This window comes from Acinonyx jubatus, chromosome A2 (assembly GCF_027475565.1).
Source record: "Acinonyx jubatus isolate Ajub_Pintada_27869175 chromosome A2, VMU_Ajub_asm_v1.0, whole genome shotgun sequence".
In the NCBI taxonomy this organism is placed as follows: Eukaryota; Metazoa; Chordata; class Mammalia; order Carnivora; family Felidae; genus Acinonyx; species Acinonyx jubatus.
Genome location: NC_069383.1, coordinates 165,015,730 through 165,035,913, shown reverse-complemented (window position 1 = coordinate 165,035,913; position 20,184 = coordinate 165,015,730). Strand labels below are relative to the sequence as shown.

Genomic DNA, 20,184 nt, shown 5'->3' with positions numbered 1-20,184 from the left:
ACCGTCTCCAGGATACCTGACCCACACACCGGGCCTCGGTTTCCCCAGCCACAGACAGGAAGACTGTTCCCACTGCCGGGCCAAGCAGGAGGTACTGCCTGCCTGGGCCCCCTAACGTGAGCCCTCTCCCTTCCTCAAGGCTGATAGAGCCCCTTCCTACCTGCCAGGCCTCCAGAAGCTCTCTGGCAGAAATCAGTGATTCCCCAGGGCCCAGCGTTTGCGCTCAAGGCCTCTGGCCTGGCCTTGCCCCAGCCTGGGGTGAACTCTCACCCTTCTGTGGCCTCACCCTGGCCTCGCATTCCAGCGCTCCCCAGCCCTGACGGTCATGCCTCAAGCCTCCAGGCCTTTGTCCGGGGCCGTGCCCAGTGCAGGAACACCCACCCCTCTGCTGGCCGCCCTTGCGTTGCCAGGGGACTTCCTCAACTGGCATCTCCCCAAGGGCCTGGCCAGGAGCAACTCCTCTCTGGGGTCCTGCTTCCATCCATGTTGGGGCTGGGCAGACAGGACACTAATAGCATCATTTTACATGTGTTTCCTCAGTTAACAAGCACTGCCACCTAACAGACCTAATCATACTCCCATTTAATAGATGAGAAAACCCCAAGCCCAGAGAGAAACATCACTTGCCCTAAGAATTGGGGGTGTTTGTTATATTGGTGACCACCCACTCCTGGGCAGATTTCTGATAGCCCAAGGCCTTGCCCTCAGCGCCCCAGCTCCAAGGACCCCAGGAGCAAGGGAAACCCCAGGACTGTCCCAGGAGAGTCCTGGAAGTATCCGGGAGGCCCTTCTGCCCCTCCCCCAGCCCAGTCTCTCCCCCTCTCTCTCTCTCTTTCGCTCACACCCACACACACACTCTCTCTCTCTCTCTCACACACACACACACACACACACACACACACACGCACGCACACACACAATCAGGCAGGAAGGTACCATGCACGTTGCAGGCTGACCCTTCCAGACCTCCAAGTCAAGGGCACAAGCTCCCGCAGGTAAGGAGGGCCACAGGTTGGAGGTGTGGGTGAGACAGCTCAGGTGGAAACTTCCGCCCACGCAGCCGCCCCTGGGGGTCAGGGCTGAGAGCTGTAAGCAGGTGACTCCACAGGGCTGGGTAGGGGCTGTGGAGGGAGGTGTCAACTGGGCCACCCTCTGAATCACACGCTGAATCGCAGGCTGTGTCTGCACGCTGCAGGGCGGGGGGCACTTGCCCTGCTGCCCGGGAACCCACCCCTCAGGGCGCTTCCTGGCGCCCAGCCCGGAAGTCCAAGGGTCATGACCCTGCCCTGGGGTCCCAGGAGGACAACACCCCGGTGGGGGCTGCGGGCCACTGGCCTCTTCCCCCTACTCGGCCGCGCAGCGTGCACACCTACCCAGGGGGAAGTGCCTGGCCGAAGGGAGCTGCGGTCAGAGGGGCTGCTGGCCAGGCCAAGTGAAGGAAAGGTAAACTGAGGCCCTGCGCGGGCAGATCGCTGCGGAGACCTCAGGGGGCGGAGTCTACCCCGCACCGCCCCCTCCTCCCATTGAGGAAAAAGCTGAATGGGAGGGGGTGGCCCCCGGAAACCCGCAGAAATGGAATCGCGGTTTCCACGGCAACGCGCCGCGAAACGGGCCTGACGTCACGAAGGGGGGAGGGCGCCCCGCTCGCCCCCGTGCGCGCGTCCGCAGGCCCGGGCCCCGCCCACCGCGGGGGCCGCCTCACTGGCGGCCGCGTTGTTCGCTCCTGCGCACGCACCAATGACAGCGCGGCGCTCACGCCGGGAGGTGGGACTGCGCCTGGGCGGCTGAATGCGCAAGCGCAGCGCGGAGGCGTGCGGCCTCCTCCCTGTGGTCGCGCGTCTGCAAATTTGGGGGCGGGAGGCGCGCCGAGGGTCTGACGGCTCGGCCGCGCCGGGACGGAAGAGGGGGCGTCCCGGAGGGCCCCGCACGTGGAGCCCCGCACCGGCGCGTTCGCTCGCACCCCTCCTTCCACGTCCAAGCATTGTCTGCTGTCCCCTCCTCCTCGATTCGGTGACGCGACCTCCGGATTGGGGCAGCACTGCAGCCCCCGGGCTGGGGGACGCAGGAGGGCCGGCGGGAGGAGAGCGCTTGGCCTGAGGCTTTACCAAAGGAATAGTAGGAGTTTGCAAGCGTTGGGAGGGGGAAGGGGTGCCCCTAGGTGGGAGGCACAACGTGTGCAACGAGCGGCCTGGAGGAGCGCGAGCAGGTGTACTTGGGGGGGGGGGGCAGCTGCGAAGTTAGTTGGGGGAGAGAAGACAAAAGGTGGGAGGAAAAGGCAGAGGCGAGGACCTGAAACGGGTGACTCCCCGAGTCTGTCTCTTGGGGAGGAGAGGGCCCCCTCCCCAGGGAGAGGGAGCAGGTGGGCGGAGCAGAGGCCAGAACATCCAGGGGGTGGCTGGATGGCTGGGCGTTCGGCCTGGGTTTACAGGAGAGGCCTGAGGAGGGACAGATGGGGCATTGTCCGCAGCTGGCCTCCGCTTCACGGGGCGCTGGCTGGCAGGGGGCTGCAGGGAGCTAGGCGTTCGGAGGAAGGGAGCAAGTTTCGCTGTGACCAGGAGTCCTTTCAGAGAAGGCAGCGGCCAGTGTGAACAGCAGCGGGCTCTGCCCGCTGGGGATGATGCACGCCGAAACCTTCGGTCCGAGGCCAGCCCCAGGCTGGGCGGGCCCAGCGCCGAGTCGGGGGTCGGTCGGCCGGGCCCTGTGCACTGGCGTGGCCGCCAAGGGGTGGAGCCGGGACTGGAGGCCTGGGTCCAGGTGGGCGATGCTGCTGGATGATGAGACGGCTGTGGGCAAGCGGAAGCAGGTCACCGGGGTCACTGCAGTCCGCTTGGGGCCGGAGCGCCCTGGGGGCGGCCAAATGGGGAATTGGGGCCGGCTTCACGGTTCTGAAATGCCAAAGGCCGGAGTCAGGGTCTGGCTTGGGGTCGGGCCGGGCCTCTGGGGAGATGGGAGTGAGCGGTGCCCGGTCGGAGCCGACTTCTGCACCCCCAGCACCAGGCAGGTGCCCGGGGCACAGCCACCCCCACCAGGCCCCGCGGGACCCGCCCACCTCTCCCGGGCGCCTTGGGAATGGGAGTTACCAAGCCACAGCCAAGGGCGCTGGGGCCCAACCCAGGAGTCTTGACTCCAGCCCCACCCACAGCTGCCCGGCCCCGGGAGGGCAGGGGACGGGCGGCCGCCCGTGTGACCTGGGACAGGTGAGCAGCCCAGCCCTGGCGTGGGGGCGGGGCCCTGTCACTTGGGGCCCTGCCCGCGACTGCCCTCCCGCTGGCTCTCCATCCCGGGCTGGCTGCCTCTGTTTCTCCCCCTGTGTCTGTCCCTCCGTCTCCTTCTCTGCATCTGCCGCTCCTGCGTCTGGCTGGTTCTAGTTTTCCTTTTCTCTGTTTCTCTTCCCCGTTGCCTCCCTCAGTATCTCGGCCGGTCTGTATTGCTATCTCGGTCTCCGTCCCACCGACTCCTCCCCCACTTCCGCCCCCTCTCTGGGGCCCCCTCCCTCACCCCCGGCACGCATTCCAGCCTCCACCCCCGTCTGGCTGCCCCTCCCTGGGGCCAGCTGCCGCTGCGTTGGGTGCCCAGGACGGAGGGAGTGGGCTCAGGCTGGGTCAGAGGTCAGCGTGCAGGCTGGGGCCGTAGAGGGCACCCCCTAACTCCTCCGGAATGTGGGCGGGGCCGCCCGCCCTCCCGGTTCCCCTCGAGGGGAGGCGATCACCCGCAGGCTGGAGGAGGAGGGGGGGGGCTCTAGACAGCTGGCTACGACCTTGCCGCACCCGCCCCACCCCCGCCCCCACCCCCTCAGCACTGCCCCCGGGCCTCCCGGAGAATCTGCACAACCCCCTGCTCCCACACACGGCCCCTGGCAGCCACCGGACCGACCAGCCCGCCTTCTCACCCACGCTCGGAGAAGCGCACCCCTCAACAGCTAAGGGGTAGATCCGGACCCCACCTGAACGCCAGGCTCCCAGCTGGGCTCTGCCGGATACAGACCCCCCCTCCCCCCGCCACACACACACACGGACCCCAGCCTACACTTCGATGGCAGCACAACCTCAGTCAACAGTGTGATTTTCAAAACAACGGCACCCTCACTCTCACCCTGGACCAAGACCTCCCTTTAGAAAACCGCAAAATTGAAAGTCACACCGGGCAGGGGCAGGAACTCAGGTCCTCAGAGACTGCGCACCCTCCCCGAAACACAAGCTTGTGGTTCCAGCCACCCACACTGCCCACACACCCTCCCTGGCTGTAGGCCCCCCAGAGGAGCAGAGACCTGCCAATCCGGATTGGGGACAGGTGGGGGGGGGGGGGTTGCATTCACTCACTCGGCACTGAGGAAGGGGGTGTGAGGATCACAGACCATTTTCTGTGTGTCCTGCCGTACAAGAAAGACCAGAGAACCCCAAGCGTCTCACTCCCCCACACTGGCTCCAGGAAGCCCTGCTGCAACACCCACTTCTCGGATGAGGCAGCTGAGGCCCAGAGAGGCACCTGGCCAGCGCTGGCGTTCTAGAGGCAGACAGTGGGGGGACATCAACACTAGTACTGGGGACACAGAGCCGGAAGGGGTACAGGTGTGCTGCCACAGGACGGGGCACTCTGCATTTATGGCACTCCAGGGTTGCCATGGAGATGCCCCAAGCCCCAGGCAGGAGTCCCTCTGCTCCCCGCCCCCCCCCCACCTTGTGCCTGCAGGGAGCCTGTGGGGGGCCAAGGTCAGGACAGTGGATGGGACACGTGGGGGTCAGCTCCTCCCACCTGGGGGTGCCCCTGCTCTGGCATTTCGCAGGCACCTGACGTGGGTTCTACGCACGAGCCTGATGGGTGCCCGTCCCTGTGCATCTGCCACCACACCCGTGCCGAGTTTCCCAGGTAGAAAGGAAGGGGTCGGCGCCCGGATCTCTGGGGCATCGTGAGTGCGGGAAGAACAAACGTGTGTAACCCAAGGGGCAGGACGGGCCTCCCACCGGCCTCCTGCCCTTCCACGGGTGGGCCGCAGGGCCCACCCCACAGTCCCCCACATACTCCTGCACTTGGTGCAGCCTGTGGTCACCAACACCAGCCGTGCACCGCCTGGCCCTTTGCGTTCCTGGGATGCGAGCGTGACCAGGGTGTAAGAATGGCGGCCTCCACATGCCTGGGCCTTGAGTCACAGGGGGCTGCTCCCTGGTGGGTGGGTATCCCCATCCCCAGCGCCAGACATCCTCCTCCACTGTGGACACCCCTCTCCAGGAACAGGAGGGAAAGTGAGGCCAGGAGGCAGTCCCCTCCGGTTCCCCAAGGGACCAAACAGCTGCTGCCTCCGGGAGCTGATGTCTGCCGCAGGAGACCCTGGCCACTGATGACACGTGGTGCGCACTTGTGCCCACCCTGCGGGCATGCGTCACGCCATCAGTCACCGGCACATATGCTCTGTGAGCCCTGGCTCGCCCAGGTCCCGCACACCAGACCTGTCTGTGACTGAGCCCACACCCATGCCCCTTATGCACATGCTTGAGGTCCGCTTGGCTCACACGCAAGGGGTCCCTCGTGTTCCTGCACACGGAGTACCATGCAGACGGGTTCCCATGTGCACACACACACGTGTGCGTTCCCTGCACACACTTCCATACTCGCACGCACACACAGCCCCACTTTCGCGTCCACACAAGCGCAGTCCCCAGCCATTACCCATGACTCCGCAGCTCACGGGCACACATGGGCACCACACCTGGCAACGCGCACACTCATCCAGTCTCGGCTTCCCCCTCCCTGGCTCTGGGCCCTGCGGATTTGGGCCGGGCGGGCCGGCTGGAGTCAGCCGGGACGGTCCCACTTGTGCGCCCCCGCCAGGAGGCCTCCAGGTGCACGGTCCCGGCCCCCGCCTGGCCGGCCGGGAGGGGGCGATAATTACGCGGCCTGAGGGTCCCCCCACACACGCGCCTTTCATCCCGGCCACGCCCGTCCGGGACCCAGACGCTCATTACCGCCTCCCGCCCGGTCATTAACCAGGGTCGGGGGAGGACCCGGCGTCCAGCGGCCGGCCCGGCGGGAAGGCGGAGGGGGCGCCGCGGGAGCGAGGTGACCCCGCCTCGTCTCCAGGGCGACGTCCGCGGGTGGGGCTCTCAGCGCCGGAGGTGTTGGACCTCTGGGGGGCGGGGGGGGGAGTGGTCTCGGAGGCAGGCACGGCGGCCGCCCGGGGAGAGGCGATTTGTAAAAGCGCCGACGGGGGCCTCACGGCCTAATCCCAGTCCCGCCGGGCAGGCGGCGAGCACTGCGCGTCCGGGCCGCGAATAGCAGCCTCTCCCGTGCCCCGGGCTATTTTGAGCCGCATCCTCCCAGCCCCGCCACCACCGCCACCCCATCCCCGGCGCACTGGCGGAGGCGCGGGGGCAGGCCCGTGGGCGGGACGAAGGCTCCGCCCCCCCAACGCTGGAGTCCGCGGCGGGACCCGGAACCCCCGGCTGGGGCGACAGCGAGGCCGCAGCGCCCCCTCGCGTCCGCGGGGAGAGCGTGGCGCAGCGGTCACAGCAGCGATGAGGTCTTCCCTACCTCCTGGGAGCCCCCCGCCCCCACCACGGCTACGCAGATGCAGGAAACCACAGAAACACAGGTACGGAGACAGGCCACACACCTGAGACGCAAGCTCACAGTTTGCACACAATGCCCAGAGCAGGCGCACCTGGCGACAGGTGTCCCCAGGTATGGGTCCATTCTGTGATGGGAACCCAGGACAGTCGTGGGCAGACGTGGAGACTGGTAACCGGCAACGGACTGGTAGTAAACACTTAATAATAGCGTGCTGGCGGAATGAATGAATGAATGAATGAATGAACGAACGAACAGAGCACTTCACAGAACCAGGAGAAGGCCGAGTCACTACCACAGAACAGTGGGTGTGGGGGGCCTGGGGGCAGAGGATGATTCCAGGCCACCTTGGCCTGGACTGGAGCAAGGAGCCGCTGACCTGACTTTGCTAGGGGAGCGCCTCAGAAAGGCGGCGGGGCAAAGTTCCTGGGCTGGGCATACCTGCCCCCAGCTCCCCACCCCCCTCCACGGGCGGCGGAAGGCAGAGGGAGCTGAGAGCTGATGTCTTTTTTTGCTCCTTTTAATAACCACCCTGCGTGAGAGGCTGACGCAGCAGGCTGTGTCTGACGGGGGGTCTATGGGAGGGCTGTGGCATGGGGCGGGGCTGGGCGGTGCAGACGGGGTGGCGATGTCTCACGAGCTGCTCTGGGAGAGTGGGTTCCTGAGCTGAGGAGGGGTCCCAGCAACCTTGTCATGGGAGACCGTGTCCTTGCCTGTGTCCCTTCCTTTCTCAGCTGGACCCACCTTAGGGTGGGAGCAAGTCTGAGGCCTGGAGTGGGGCTGGAACTTCTCTGGGGTGGGCAAGAAAGTGTGTGTGTGGGGGGGGGGGGTCCTCTGTTCCCAAATCCCCCCAACTCTTCTGCATAGGGGCCACCCTCTGGAAACATTGTAGAACAGAACTTGGGCAGTCAGAGTTCTTCACCAGTTTGTTCCACCCCATGGAGGGGTCCAGGACCCCAGGAGACAACATAAGCCAAACCAGGGCAGGCAGCAAATGGCAGTCACAAGGCAGTTCCCATAAAATGGACTTGGGACTCCCCAGGAGCAATCTGGGGGTGAGGGTCTCTGCCAAGCTGGTTCGCCTTGTAGCAGAGATCTTGGAACCCCCGGACAGAGACAGGAAAAAGCCACAGGGGGAGGAGCAGAGCATTGCTCGCCGCCCCCCCTCCCCCGCCCCCACCAGGGGTAGCAGAACTAAGCCCTGGCAGGAGGCTGCAGCACATACTGGAGGGCTGAGACGAATGTCGGGGTGCAGTGCTGGCCACAGTGGTGGGGTTGGGTCCCAGGTTGGGGTCAGCCTGCAGTCTAGAGCTGGAACGCACAAGTGTCTGTCAAGGTGAGTGTAGGGGTGCGGGCACCACGCCAAGCAGAAAAGTCAAGGTTGGGGTGGAAGTTAGGTGTGGGTGCTGGTGGAGGTCTGTAGGCAAACTAGGCTGGGTGAAGTTGGGGTGCCCCAAAGTAGGGAAGTAAGAGGAATTAGGATCTTGGGGAATATTGGGGTCCATGAGGTGAGACTGCCTCAGTCTCAGGGGTTTGGGTAGGCCTTGGGGCCGACCAAGTGAAGCGGTGTATTCATTCAGGAGCATGGGATCCTGGGAGTACCAGGGTATGGGTTGTGTGAGCAAGTGTATCAGAATGACGTCAGGGTTCAGATGTCCTGACAGCTGGGGCTCCGGTGGGTATGGGGACCTGGCAAGGCTGACACGTCAGCGCTGGCTGGAGCACAGCAGGGGATCCCCAGGAGGTTTGGACCCTTGGCCTCCAGAGGCCCTTTTGTTCCCGGCCTCTGGCCAGGAGGTGGGGATGGGGGCGGGCAAGCAGAAGTGGGTCAGCCCCGCCCCCTCGCGCGCCGGCCCCGCCCCCCGCTCTCGGGCGAGGGACTGCGGCCGGGGCGCGTTCCCACCAATTACACCGCCCGGCATCCGCGCGCCCGGGAGGGGGCGGAGCCAGGAGAGGCCCGGCCCCCATCTCATGAATATGAGGTGCGGCTGCGGCCCCCGAGCCCTCGGATTGGCTGGCGCGGTGCAGGGGGCGGGGTCCCGCGGCGGCGTACTTAAGGCCGGTCGCTCGGCGCCCCCCCCTCACTCGAGCGTTAGGAGGCTTGGCTCGGTGTGCTGCGCCTTGTTCCCGCCTGCGTCAGGGACCTTCCCGGCTCAGTGGTGAGGGCCCTGGCGGCACCGGCTCCGCGAGCCCGGGGCGGCGAGCGGCCTGCGGCCGGCCGGAGGAGGCGGGGCGGCGGCGTCACGCCCCTGGGCGGGGGCGTCGCCGGGGCGGGCCCGGGGTGGAGTCCGCCCCGCCGGCGGCGATGGGCAGCGGGACACCGGGCCAAGCTGCGGCCGGAGGGCGTCTTTCCCTCGGGCCAGGCCCTCCGCGAGCGGGACGCCACCGCAAAATGGCGGCCGCGGGCGCACAGCAGCGCCCAGCGAAATGGCGGGAGTGCTGGGTGCCCGGATGAAGTGGCGCAGGGCGTGCGCGGGGCGCATGCGCGCGGCAGTGGGCGGGGCCACGTTGCGTGGCCAGGGCCGCCGCTCCCGATTTCCCGCTGGAGGAGCGCGAGCGGGACACAGTTCCGCGTCTCTCTCTGGCCTGTGTCTCCGGAGCCCTTGGGCGGGGCTCCCCCAGCCCGTCTAGTCGGTCCAAGCTGGCCTCGGCCCCACACGTCAGGCTCCACGTCGGAGCCTCTGCCCGCGCTCAGTGCCCAGTCCCCCACCCCTCTCGGGTGCCCTACAGTGGACCAAGCACTCTGCCACTCCCCACCCGGCGCTCAGGGTGGGAGTCAGTCTGACCCCTCGTACAAAGCGGAAATCCCGAGGTGCGCCTGGCCGGTGCCGGCGGAGCCCGACGCCTGCCTTCAGTGTCCAGCCTTAAGCGTCCCCTGAGGCCGGCGGCCGGGTGAAACCGTGGAGCCCCGCGGTCTGCGGGCGGAGCTGGGCTGTGCACGGAGGAGGGGCCGGGGGTCCAGGAACGAAGGGCGCGCTGGGGATTCAGAAGTCGTGGGGGTGGGTTAGAGGGGGCGCCCTCCAGGGCTTACCCCGCAAGCCCCTGTGGCGTGTGCACGAGGAGGGGGGAGCGGCGAGGCCCCGGAGGGCCTCGTGAGGAATTCAACAGCGTTTGCCGCAGGCCGCCATGGCATCAGACGAAGGCAAGCTTTTCGTCGGAGGGCTGAGTTTCGACACCAACGAGCAGTCGCTGGAGCAGGTCTTCTCAAAGTACGGACAGATCGCGGAAGGTGCGGCAGGTGCTGCCGGCGGCGGAGCGGGGCTGCTTGCGGGGAGGGCTGGGCGCAGACTCCACGTCTCTCCTGTGCAGTGGTGGTCGTGAAAGACCGGGAGACCCAGCGGTCGCGAGGCTTCGGGTTTGTCACGTTTGAGAACATCGACGACGCCAAGGACGCCATGATGGCCATGAACGGGAAGGTGAGGGCGGCCGCTCGGGGTCGCGGAAGGTGCAGAACCCCTTGCTTGCTCCGAGGGAACCCCGCTTCCGAGGATGGGGGAGCACAGACTAACCTGCGCAGGTCTCCGGTTTCCAGTCTGTGGACGGGCGGCAGATCCGAGTCGACCAGGCCGGCAAGTCGTCCGACAACCGATCCCGAGGCTATCGAGGTGGCTCTGCTGGCGGCCGGGGCTTCTTCCGAGGGGGCCGAGGCCGGGGCCGTGGGTTCTCCAGAGGTAAGTGCTATGCTCAGGGCCTGGGGCCCCTGGGAACACGGTGGGGACACTGCCGGCGGGCGCTGACGCTCTCTTCCTGTCCCTGTCTGCAGGAGGAGGGGATCGAGGCTATGGAGGGAGCCGGTTTGAGTCCAGGAGTGGGGGTTATGGAGGCTCCAGAGACTACTACAGCAGGTGAGGGCGTGCGGGTGCCAGTGCCTGAGGCCGGGCCACTCTGCTGCTGTCCTGCTGTCGCGGGCCTAAGTAGCCTCAAGTGTCTTCCTTGCAGCCGGAGTCAAGGTGGCGGCTATGGCGACCGGAGCTCAGGCGGGTCCTACAGAGACAGCTACGACAGTTACGGTAAGTCACGCTCCGAGGGCACCTCGCCGCCGGGGCCTGCACTGGGAGCTCAGTAAGCCTTGGCGCCCTCTGCGAGCGACACTCAGACTCTGTCACCGTGCTTGCCTCGAAGGGGCGATACGGCCCTCTCGGTCTCTGTGCCAGCAGCCGTTTCTAGCACAAAACATAAAGGCAGAACCAGAGTGACCAAGAAGGAAAGGGAGAGTGAGGGCCCCTCCCCACTGCGCAGGCAGCAGAAGTGCATGTGCGCCCTGCCTGCCGCCCCGCCCTCAGCTGGTGGGGGGGGTGGTTTCTCCTGAGGCTGCGGGGCCGCGCCCTCCAGGTCTGGACCCGGGAGCGGATGCTGCGTCTTGTCGCGTGCTTCAGTGCCTTTACATGTCCCTGCTTCTTGTTCTCAGCTACACACAACGAGTAAAAATCCTTCCTGCTCAAGATCGTCCTTCCAATGGCTGTATATTTAAAGATTTTGGGAGCTTCGCTGAATCGTTCATGTGTAGTGAACACACCTCCTTGTACCCCACTTTTGTAGTCCTATCCGTTTTGATCTTGTCAAACACAGCCTGACTGCTTCTGACCCCCAGATGGCTTCGTTCCTAGACTACTTTTCTTAAGGAAGCGTTGTCAGTTTTTAAGGGTTTTAAAAATGTTCTGAAAAGCACTTCAGATTTTAGTTTTTTTTTTCTTTTTACCCTGAGCCATAAGTTTTTTAGGAAATCTTTGGGGGTTGTGTGGGTTTTGGTTTTGGTTGTGTTGCCTTTTTTTGTTTCTCTTTTTAGTGGGGTCGGCCCGTGAGGTCGGGTGCCCCGGTTCACTTCTCTTTAAGATTCAATGGACTCTGAATCCGCTTTTTGCCGGAAGCTCAGCAAGCTGTGGCTTTTTTCCAGCTCTGTGTGCTGTTTCTGCGTGTAGCGTGGTAGGACCCATGCCGGGGCTGTGGCAGAGGTACCCCGGCCGCCCCGGGCCTGGCCTGTTCGGCCCTTCCGTGCTGTGTATGACGCACAGCAAGAGTTGCAGATGTCCCTTCGAGAGGTTCTTGAAAATGTTTATTTATATTGTCTTTTTTTACCGGAAGACGTATGCATAACCCATTGATGTTGTATCTGAAGCGGTTAAGGAATTCTTGTACGCAGTTTTCTTTGGCTTCACGAAGCCGATTAAAAGACCGTCTGAAACGAACCTTGCTCTGACAATTTCCCTTTCATTGCACAACACACTCCCTGCTCTCGGGTTCGAGGCGGTCAGAACTGAGCGGAAAGGGCAGTTCGAGAAGTAGGTCTGCCGGTCCCGCCGGAGACTCGCAGAAAGCTAGACAGGGAAGGCAGAATAGACAGACGCTGGCCGGGCCCCTCCTGACAGCCGACCGCCATCGGCCCCGGTGAGGTGAGAAGGTGGGCGACAGGGTGGGCAGCTTAGCGGGGGACGGTGGACGCCCGGGCACGTGACGCTGACCCGGACCGCCTTAGCTGAGGAGCAGGCCAGACAGCGGACGGCAGGCAGCGTCCCTGGGCGACCACGGACCGACCGGCTCGTTAGCTAGCTCTGCTGTCGCTTCACGAGTTCTGAGCTCTCACCGCTAGCCTATGGAAGCTGCAGCCCCTCGGAGGACAGAAGTGTTGTGCGCCCAACAGAACCCTCTGAGACGCAAGCTGCTCCCTTGGCTAGCTCATATGTGGAAATAGCCCTGTAATTCGAGGTAACTCCTTTTGCTCGTGTCCGCATCCCTCCTCTTGTCGAGAGCTCATTTGAGAGTAAAGTTCTGTACCTGGGGAATGTTCCTTTGGCTGTTTATCCTTTTCCATTTTTCTTTACTTTTTTTTTTTTTTTTTTTTAATTTTAATTTTTTTAATCGAGCTCGAACCAGAGTCAGATCTGGGCCGTTAGCCCTTCCCCGCCTGCAGCCCGGCGAGCAGCCTGGGCGGTCACGCCACAGGAGTAGGTTTGATCCGTAAGCAGGATTGGAGACCACCGAACGCCCTGCCTTTTGGGATTTTTGTTCATCAATTGACAGTCTTTTCCAGACCTCCGTCCCTCAAGCTCCCAACTAGCTTTCTCCGATGTCTGTTGCTGCCATGAGTTTTTCCCAGAGCCCACACGGTCCTCTAAGCTCCATCCCAATTGGGCAGCTGGCTCTGCTCAAGGGTGGGACGTGGCCTGGCCCATCCGCAAGGCGCAGGCCCACCCTGGGCACGCCAGCCTGTGACGGGGCCTCTGCCGGGACGGCCCGATGACTAGTTTGAGACCCTCCTAGGAGCTGTGGATGGTTTCAGGGGAGGTGGGGAGGGGCAGATGTGACCTGTGGCCAGGACACTGGGCGTAACGCTTCTTTGCTTTGGCAGGTTGAAGGGAAGCCAGCGTGACTTGGAGGTGTGGCCAGACAGCAGCGATGACCGGGACTCACTGTCCCAGAAGGGACTTTATCTGGAAGCAAGAGCCAGAGGCACAGCCACCGGTCTTCGTACCGTGTCCCCTGTAAGTGGTTCTTGGGGTGGGTGATGGGAGGCGCTCTGGCCCTGCCGCCTGACCCCGCTGGTGGGTTCCCCTGGTCTGCCCTCCTGTAACCCCAGTGGGGGCCGGGGTGGGCAGCATTCTCCGGCAGCAGCGCTTTGCTCCCGTTTGTTCCAGCAGGCGCGTCACTGGGGAGGCTGAGGTGCAGCGACTCGAATTGCTCTTGGAGGACAGGTGTGTGGCGGCAGGCACCGCACCGCAGCCAGGACGCCCCCCTCAACAGGAGCAGGACACGGAAGTCGGATTTGAATAAAGGGCTGGTGTGTCCACACAAATCTGAGTCTGGCTTGGGACGCGGCCAGGGAGCTTGGGTGGGAAAGGGGTTCGGGGGAGTCTGCTGGAGAAAAGCCTCTTTGCCCACTTGTTCAGGGCACAAGCTGGCCCCAAGCCGGGAAGACCACCCGGTTCTCTGTTGTCCCCTTGGGCAGTTCTCTCAGGTTCTGAGGGGCACAGGCTCCCTCATCGGAGGCAGGCACCTCTCCCCCAGGGTCTTGGCGCAGTGGCCCCCAGAGCCTCCCACCTGTGCTGCTTGTAGGGCGAGCTTCCTGAGCTGCTTGCCTTCCGCCCCCCTCTAGGGATGCAGAGCACTAGGGTTGACCCTTGGTTCCACTGCCTTCGGCCCTCGGTGGCTCCCCTCCACTGCCAGTAGTGGGGGTGGGGGGGTGGGAGGATGGCGGCGGGGCGGCCTAAGTGCCCACGGTTCTCGCACCGGTGGGAGCCTCTGGTGCCTCCCAGAGTGAGAGCCCCTGGAGTTCCTGGGGCCCTGGCTGGGACTGAGGGCCTGGAGAGCACTGGGCCAGGCCGCCCTGCGTAGCGCGGCTTCGTCCCCCACGAGGGTCCTTGACACCAGCGTGCCTTCGGGAAAGCTGCCCCCGGGAGGAGGTGTGGGCTCCGGGGCGGGGCCTGCAGCCGGAGGTGCGCGCGCAGCCCGGGCTGGGCACCGTGGGCCACGCCCACGACCGCCGGGGTTAGGCGAGGTGGGGGCGGGGCGCTCGCGAGAACTAGGCCCCACCCCCGCGAGCCATTGGCTGGGGCCGCCCCCACGCCGGTGAGTGACAATCGCTCGCGCGGGCGGGGCGCAGCCACCGCTTCCGCCGGGCCATGGGGCCGCGCGTGCTGCTGCAGCCGCCGCCGCCGCCGCCGCCGCCGCCCCTGCCCCTGCCGCTGCTGCTGCGGGCGCTGCTGCTCTCGGCGCTGCTGTGCGGGGCCGAGGGGGCCGCGCCCCCGTCGCCGCGCCCGGTGCAGGCCACGCTGTCGCCACCGCCCGCCGTGACGAACGGGAGCCAGCCGGGCCCGCCGCACAACAGCACGCACTCGCGACCGCTGGACTCGCCGGGCTCGCCGCTGCTGCGCTCCTTCTACGTGCTCACGGGCCTCAGCGGCCTGGCCGCGCTCTACTTCCTCATCCGGGCGTTCAGGTGCGTCAGGCGCACGCCGCCCGGCGCGGCCAGTCGGCGTGCGCCTCGCGCCTCACGTGTTGGCCGCGAAGCCCCGCCCCCACGGGGCGGAGCCGCCGGCGTGGTGCGCGGCCGTCACGTGGCCGGGGTGGGTGGGGCCCGGCGGTGACGTCAAGCCCGCCGCCTCCGGACGCGGGGGCGCTGCTGCGCCGCAAGGTTGAGGGCGTCCCTCGGCGCCCGAGCGGGGCTTGCGACCCCGGCCGCGGCCTTGTCTGTCCCCTTGCGTCCTTGCCCCCCCCTCCCCCCCGGCCGGCCGCGCAGGCCTCGGCTGTGTCGTCGTGGGGCTGGCCGCGTGCGGTTTCTCTGTTCTGCCGCCGGAGAGTGGAGGGCCGTCTCCCTCCCCGCGCCCCCCGCGCCCCCCGCGCCAGGGGCTTCCCCGTGCGGCCTCCCTTCCGGGGCTGCCCCTCCAGAGGCCTTTGTCAGCACAGCCGACCGTGCGCGGAGAGCCCCAGCCAGCCCTCCAGTGACTGCGCTGAGTACGTGGCCCTGGACGCGTCCGCGGCGGAAGGCTCCCCTCCCTCTCCCGCGGCGGGGCTGGGGGGGTCAGGAGCGGGCCTTCTGCCCGAGACAGCTCTGATGGCGTCTCTGGCCGACCCTCAAGTCTCGTCGGTGCGAGGCCGCGTTCTCACACTCTTCTCTGTTCTCTGAGACGTCCCGCCCTGCCCCCGGGGTCCCTGGCCCCTGGGCCTCAGCCGTGGGAGCTGCCCAGGGAGGGTCCCGTTTTCTGTCGCTCACGTAGGTGGTGGTTACGAGGCGAAAGAGACACACACTTTAGGCCGGGAGGTTTCACAGCAGGGCATTGAGGGTCTGGCCGAGGAGGACTCCGGACCGCGGCAGGGTAGGGCGTCAGCCACGCCCAGGATGGCCGCTGAGCGTGCCTGGGTCTGCTTCCAGGTTGAAGAAGCCACAGCGGAAGAGGTACGGCCTTCTGGCCAACACCGAGGACCCCACGGAGATGGCTTCGCTGGACAGCGACGAGGAGATCGTCTTTGAGACGAGGCATCCGAGATGGTAGCTCAGCCCTCCCCTGAGCCTGCAGGGGCCCCGGTCGGAGAGCCAGGGGGGCTGCCAGCCTGTGAGGTCCATGCGATCCCGGTGCTGGCCTTCTGGTTTCAGGTCGTGTGGCCGGGGCCGGGCACACCTACTCCCAGCTCCCATTAGCCGTTTCTTTAAGGTGGGAAGAGGCTGCAGCGCTTGAATCGGTGGGCGCTGGCTCTTGGCCTTGGCCTGACCACGAAGGCCGCGATGTGTGTCGGGTGGAGAATGAACTCCAGGGTGCTACCGACGGGGTGGGTCGCAAGACGATGGGGGGCCTGGACACACAGTAGCAACAGTGCCTGAGCAGGCGTGAGGGCCTGTCCAACCCCAGTGTGTGGGGGGTGCAGGCCACAGACACAGAGGCCGAGAGACCAGGGCACGGTTCTGGTTTTCCAGGCCCCAGAGGGAGGTACTGGTGTGATCCGGGAACTCCTCTGGGTGGGGGACCCCTCCCTCCCTCCCCCCCTCCCATGGGCAGGACAGCAGCACCCAACAGGCTGGAGGAGGTAGCTCTTGGTGGAGCAGAGTGGAGGGGCCAGACAGCTGAGGCCTCTGCTCATCACCCCAGGCAGGTGGGGTCTCACCCTGTCCCCTTCACCTTCCAGATGCTCAGGTCAGGGAGGCAGCGTTGCCAGGAGCTCCGTGGAGAGGACAAGAGACGGAACTGGCTCCCCAGCGCCTGGCGTGCCCCACTGACCGCCTGCCGGCTGTGACGCAGACTCCGCGAACTCGCGTGGGTCCTGCCTAGCTCGCCTACTCTGCCCGAGGCCGCCTTGGCCCTTCGCCCAGACAGGACTGTCGAGGATGCTGGGTGGGAAGCAGAGAGGCCCTGGAGGCCTTACACAGGACCTTGAGACTGGTGGGGCCGTGACTTGTGCCGTTCGCCCTCCTCTGTGGGGTGAGGCAGCCCCCAGCTGCAGCCTGCCGGGGGGTGGGGGGGTGGGGGGGGGGCCGGGCGGCCTGAGCGGCCTGTCTGGAAGCATCTTCCCACCGGGCTGGAGACAGTAAAGGCAGCGGTGGTTCTGTGGCCGGCGCTCATCTGTGCGTGGGGCCCGACCCTGGGTGCTAATTCGTAAGCGGTGGGTGGGCAACAGAGCGGGGCTCCGTCCGGGTCTCCGACCTCCCACCTGTGACCAAGCTGGGCTTCTCTGGAACTTGCCCCCAGCTGCCCGAAGGCCCAGTGAGGAATCCTACGAGGCAGACGGAGAGAAGGGGGAGACGTGCGCTCACCTGCTGGGGTAAAGGCCCAGAGAGAACTCCTGTTCCCGTGTCACAGTCCTTGCTCGGGCTCCCTGCTCTGTGCCACCTTAAACCCGGAGCCCTGCAAGTGCCACGTCCTCTGGTGTCCCCACCTGACCCTGCTCACGGCACCAGCACCTCCGGGGGTGTTTCCCAAGGAGTGCCGTCAGTAGCGAATGGGGCCGGAGCATCCTGCAGTCTCAGGACCCCTGTGCCTCCCGTGCCCTTTCCGCCGTCAGGCTCCTGTGGAGGCTCTGACGCACCCGAGTTCCCACCCCCGGCGAGGAGTTTGGTGGGTTTCGCTTTGGGCCTTGTCTTTCCTCGAGAGCTGCTCTTTCTGGGTGGATTCCAGTTGTGGCCTGACACCCCGACCCTCTTCAGTTTGGTGGTGGAGAGTCAGAGGGGAGGGGCTGGCCAGTGGCTGCCCAGCCTGAGGTCTCCCCCGCCCCGCCCGGGGGCTGCCCATTGGCCAGACCTGCCACAGCCGTGTCGTTGTGAGGAGCCGCCACCAGGTGGCAGCCTCGTGCCGTCCGGCGTCCCCTGCTGGCCCGCAGAGGGTTGGGTGGGAGGGAGGTGGAACCAAGCTGTTGTACCGGTGGGTTCTCCGTGTCCCCTGCTTCATCCTGAGCCCTGCCTTGTCCCCGTGTCCATGGTGGCGTGGACTGAGCCTGCTGCTTACTAGGGATCTGTCGGCTCTTGGGCCCGTCCACCGCTCAGGCCAGCTGGCCCGCCCTACCACGCCAAGCCTGCATCCCTGCCTGCTGCCAGGGCGTAGAGAAGCCATTTCCATCATGTCAGCTGGCCAGCCTTCTCTCCAGCTGGGGTGTTCTGCTCAGGTCCCTGGTCTGCTTCCCTAGGCATCTCTCTTGGCCTTCCCACACTCCAAATCTCACGTTTCACCCTTCTCCTGTGCTGACCAGTTGCTGCCTCCAGGAAGTCCTCCCTGACTGCTCCTCCCATGTTGTTCTTTGGGAGGGTCCCGCACTGAGGGCCCAGCAGGTCCTCTGGGGAAGGTGGCAAAAATGAGGCCAGGCCCCAGAGATGTCCCCCACGCCCTGCCCTTCTGGCTCTGGCTCTTTCTCCACGTGTCCCCCCACCGTGGGTCTCTCCCCTCGTCTCTGTCTCTCTGTTTTTGTCCTTGCGTTTCTTTCTCTGACTCTGAACCTCCTTTGTGTTTCTCTCCATCTGCGTGGTCTCTTTCACTTGGTCTTGGTTTCCGTCTGTCTCCCTGCGTCAGACCCACTGGGACACGCTTTTAACAGGCACGCAGACACCGTCCCCGGCTCTCCCGCCCTGTGATCTGCACCCCCTTCCCACAGCTCTGAGCGATTTTTCGAGCTTCAAAAGGCACGTTAATTACTCTAATGAGGTCAGGAGAGACCCCGCGCTCTGCCATCCGGAGCTGGGAACACACTGCCTGTCCCCCGTCCCCCGCCCCAAGCCCGGCCGCCGCGCGCCCACCCCAGTCCGGGCAGGGTGGGTGCGCTGCCCGCTTCCCGGCCCTCGTGCCTGTCAGCAGCGGTCTCCGCGACCCCCCCGCCCCCCCAGCGTTAGTGCCGAGTAACCGGCAGCCCCCGCCCGCTGAGGTTAATGCACTGTTAGCAGGAAGTTCTCAGCGGCTAAAAGCCAGGAGAGGGGCCGTCAGCCCGGGATGAAAGGGGGGCCCCCTGTGTGCACGCGGGCGAGCGCGGGAGGGGCTTCCTGTGCTCACAGGCAGGTCCGGTACACAGTGCAGACGCTCACGTGTGGGAGGCACACAGAACGTGCACATGCACTCGTGTTCGCACACGGGGGTCACCGCAGCGGGTCCCTAGCCTGTGCCAGGTCGGGGGGTCCAGACCCACGGCCCAGGCCCCTCCCGGCCCCTCCCGGTACCTCGATTGCCCAGCAGGCCACCACACATGCTGGACGCGGCCAGCGGCCAGGTTGGAGTCTCGGGCTCCTGGTTGACGACTTGCTGTGCAGCTTGAGACCCGGCCTGACCCCGGCCTCAGTCGCCCGCCTGGGAAACAAGGACAGGTGGGAGCTGGGCCCGCGTCAGCCGTCAAGGCGGGGCGTCTTCCTGGGACCTGGGGGGCTCTTCTGCTGGCTCCACTCTTTGCACCTGCCGCGCGGGGAGGAGTGGGGCCTCAGAAGACCACCAGAGCCGGAGCGGCAGGTACATTCGGTCCCATTGGTTATTTAGTGAGACACTTCCGCCACGCGGTTTTAGCTTCTTCTCTGGCACTGCGGCCTCTGAAGGTGCAAGGGTGTCGGACACTGACCCCAAGCCGTGGGGACTCGCCCTGCGGGCCAGGGGTCGGCCAGCAGCAGGCAGCAGGTGCTGGACCAGGGGTGACAGACACAGGCTAGGAGCCAAGTCTGAGCTTGGCCTTGGCAGGACCCTCCCCAAGTCTGGAGCAGATCCCCCAGCCCAAGAGTGCAGAGCAGGGTGGACAAGGGCAGACCCCATCGGAGACCCTGTCCTGGATCTGAGCCCAGGGTTGACAGCCGACCCTGAATGACCCCTGACTTTCACTGAGCCTTGAACCCCAGACTGACCCCTGTCCCCAGAGTAAACCTGATCTCTGACCCTTGACTCCAGAGGAAGCTTACTCCAGAATGACCCCTGGCCCCAGCTGACCCCGCCCCCCCAACACACACTGGCTGTGCCTGGAGGCTGGGGTGGCCACTGGCCCTGGGAGGGGACAGGGCCTCCTAGGTGCCCACAGTGGCCCCCCCGCGGGGCAGGAGTCCCCTGGAGCAGCGGGTCCTGTGCCCCCACCCCCACCTTGCCTGGGGCCAGGCCTTGGAGCTGCCCTGCCCTCCCCTCCCCAGGGCCCCGCCTCCAGGAGCGCCGGCGGGCTCAGGGAGGTTGAATGGGGGACGCGCGCCTTTGTTCCTGTCCCTGCTCTGGCTCTGACCTTGAGAGAGAGACAAGAACAGAAGGAAAACAGAGCTTCAGCTCAAATCCGCCCGGCAGCGGCAGTGGCGTGGCGGCTCTTGCCTTGGTGGCCCCTGCATGCAAATGAGCAGCCCCATTGCTGGGCCTTGCCGAGGCGTCCTCCCTGTGTGGTGTGCCCTTTCTGTTTCCCTTACCCCCTGCAGGCTCACGTCCTGCTGGCTTTGACAGAGGAGACCCCAGCCCCAACTGTGAGGTCCCATCAAGTGGGACAGCAGTGGGAGCTTCCAGAAGGCAGGACACTGGGCTGGGCCAGGCCCGCTGGCGCCCCTGGGCTTGTGGCTCCACCTCCGTAGCTGTGCAAGGGGGACTTCCTCACTGGGGGCCATCACCACCCTTGTGCTCTCCAAAGGGCCAGACCCGTCATCCTGGGCTGAGCTGGGCCTGTGTTGCTGGAAGCCCAGGCCCTCACGCCAGGGGTATCCGGAGAGTC

The 20,184-nt window shown here is 65.6% G+C and overlaps 2 protein-coding genes across 7 annotated transcripts; both read left to right on the top strand.

Moving 5' to 3' along the window:
- The first annotated feature begins 1,818 nt into the window (after positions 1-1,818).
- On the top strand, positions 1,819-13,336 carry CIRBP (cold inducible RNA binding protein). 5 transcript variants are annotated; one of them, XR_008297380.1, is made up of 8 exons: positions 1,819-6,586; positions 9,682-9,790; positions 9,871-9,977; positions 10,079-10,232; positions 10,325-10,406; positions 10,501-10,571; positions 12,908-13,040; positions 13,194-13,336. XR_008297380.1 is itself a non-coding variant. In XM_027049505.2 (7 exons), exons 1-7 carry the CDS (start codon positions 6,563-6,565, stop codon positions 10,984-10,986), a joined length of 564 nt encoding a protein of 187 aa, XP_026905306.1. In that variant the 5' UTR covers positions 1,821-6,562; the 3' UTR covers positions 10,987-11,747. The 5 variants fall into 5 exon arrangements, 3 of the variants coding, with proteins under 3 accessions (XP_053076218.1, XP_026905306.1, XP_026905304.1); XR_003417113.2 differs by having other exon boundaries at positions 1,820-6,586; positions 13,197-13,336; XM_027049505.2 differs by lacking the exons at positions 12,908-13,040; positions 13,194-13,336 and adding an exon at positions 10,970-11,747 and having other exon boundaries at positions 1,821-6,586.
- A 635-nt stretch (positions 13,337-13,971) lies between these two features.
- Positions 13,972-16,598, top strand: FAM174C (family with sequence similarity 174 member C). Of its 2 annotated transcripts, XM_027049497.2 has the most exons (4): positions 13,972-14,494; positions 15,428-15,544; positions 15,708-15,822; positions 16,177-16,598. In XM_027049497.2, the coding sequence occupies exons 1-4, from the start codon at positions 14,178-14,180 to the stop codon at positions 16,282-16,284; spliced, it is 657 nt and encodes a 218-aa protein (XP_026905298.2). In that variant the 5' UTR covers positions 13,972-14,177; the 3' UTR covers positions 16,285-16,598. The 2 variants fall into 2 exon arrangements, with proteins under 2 accessions (XP_026905298.2, XP_026905299.2); XM_027049498.2 differs by lacking the exon at positions 15,708-15,822 and having other exon boundaries at positions 13,992-14,494.
- The last annotated feature ends 3,586 nt before the right edge of the window (positions 16,599-20,184 follow it).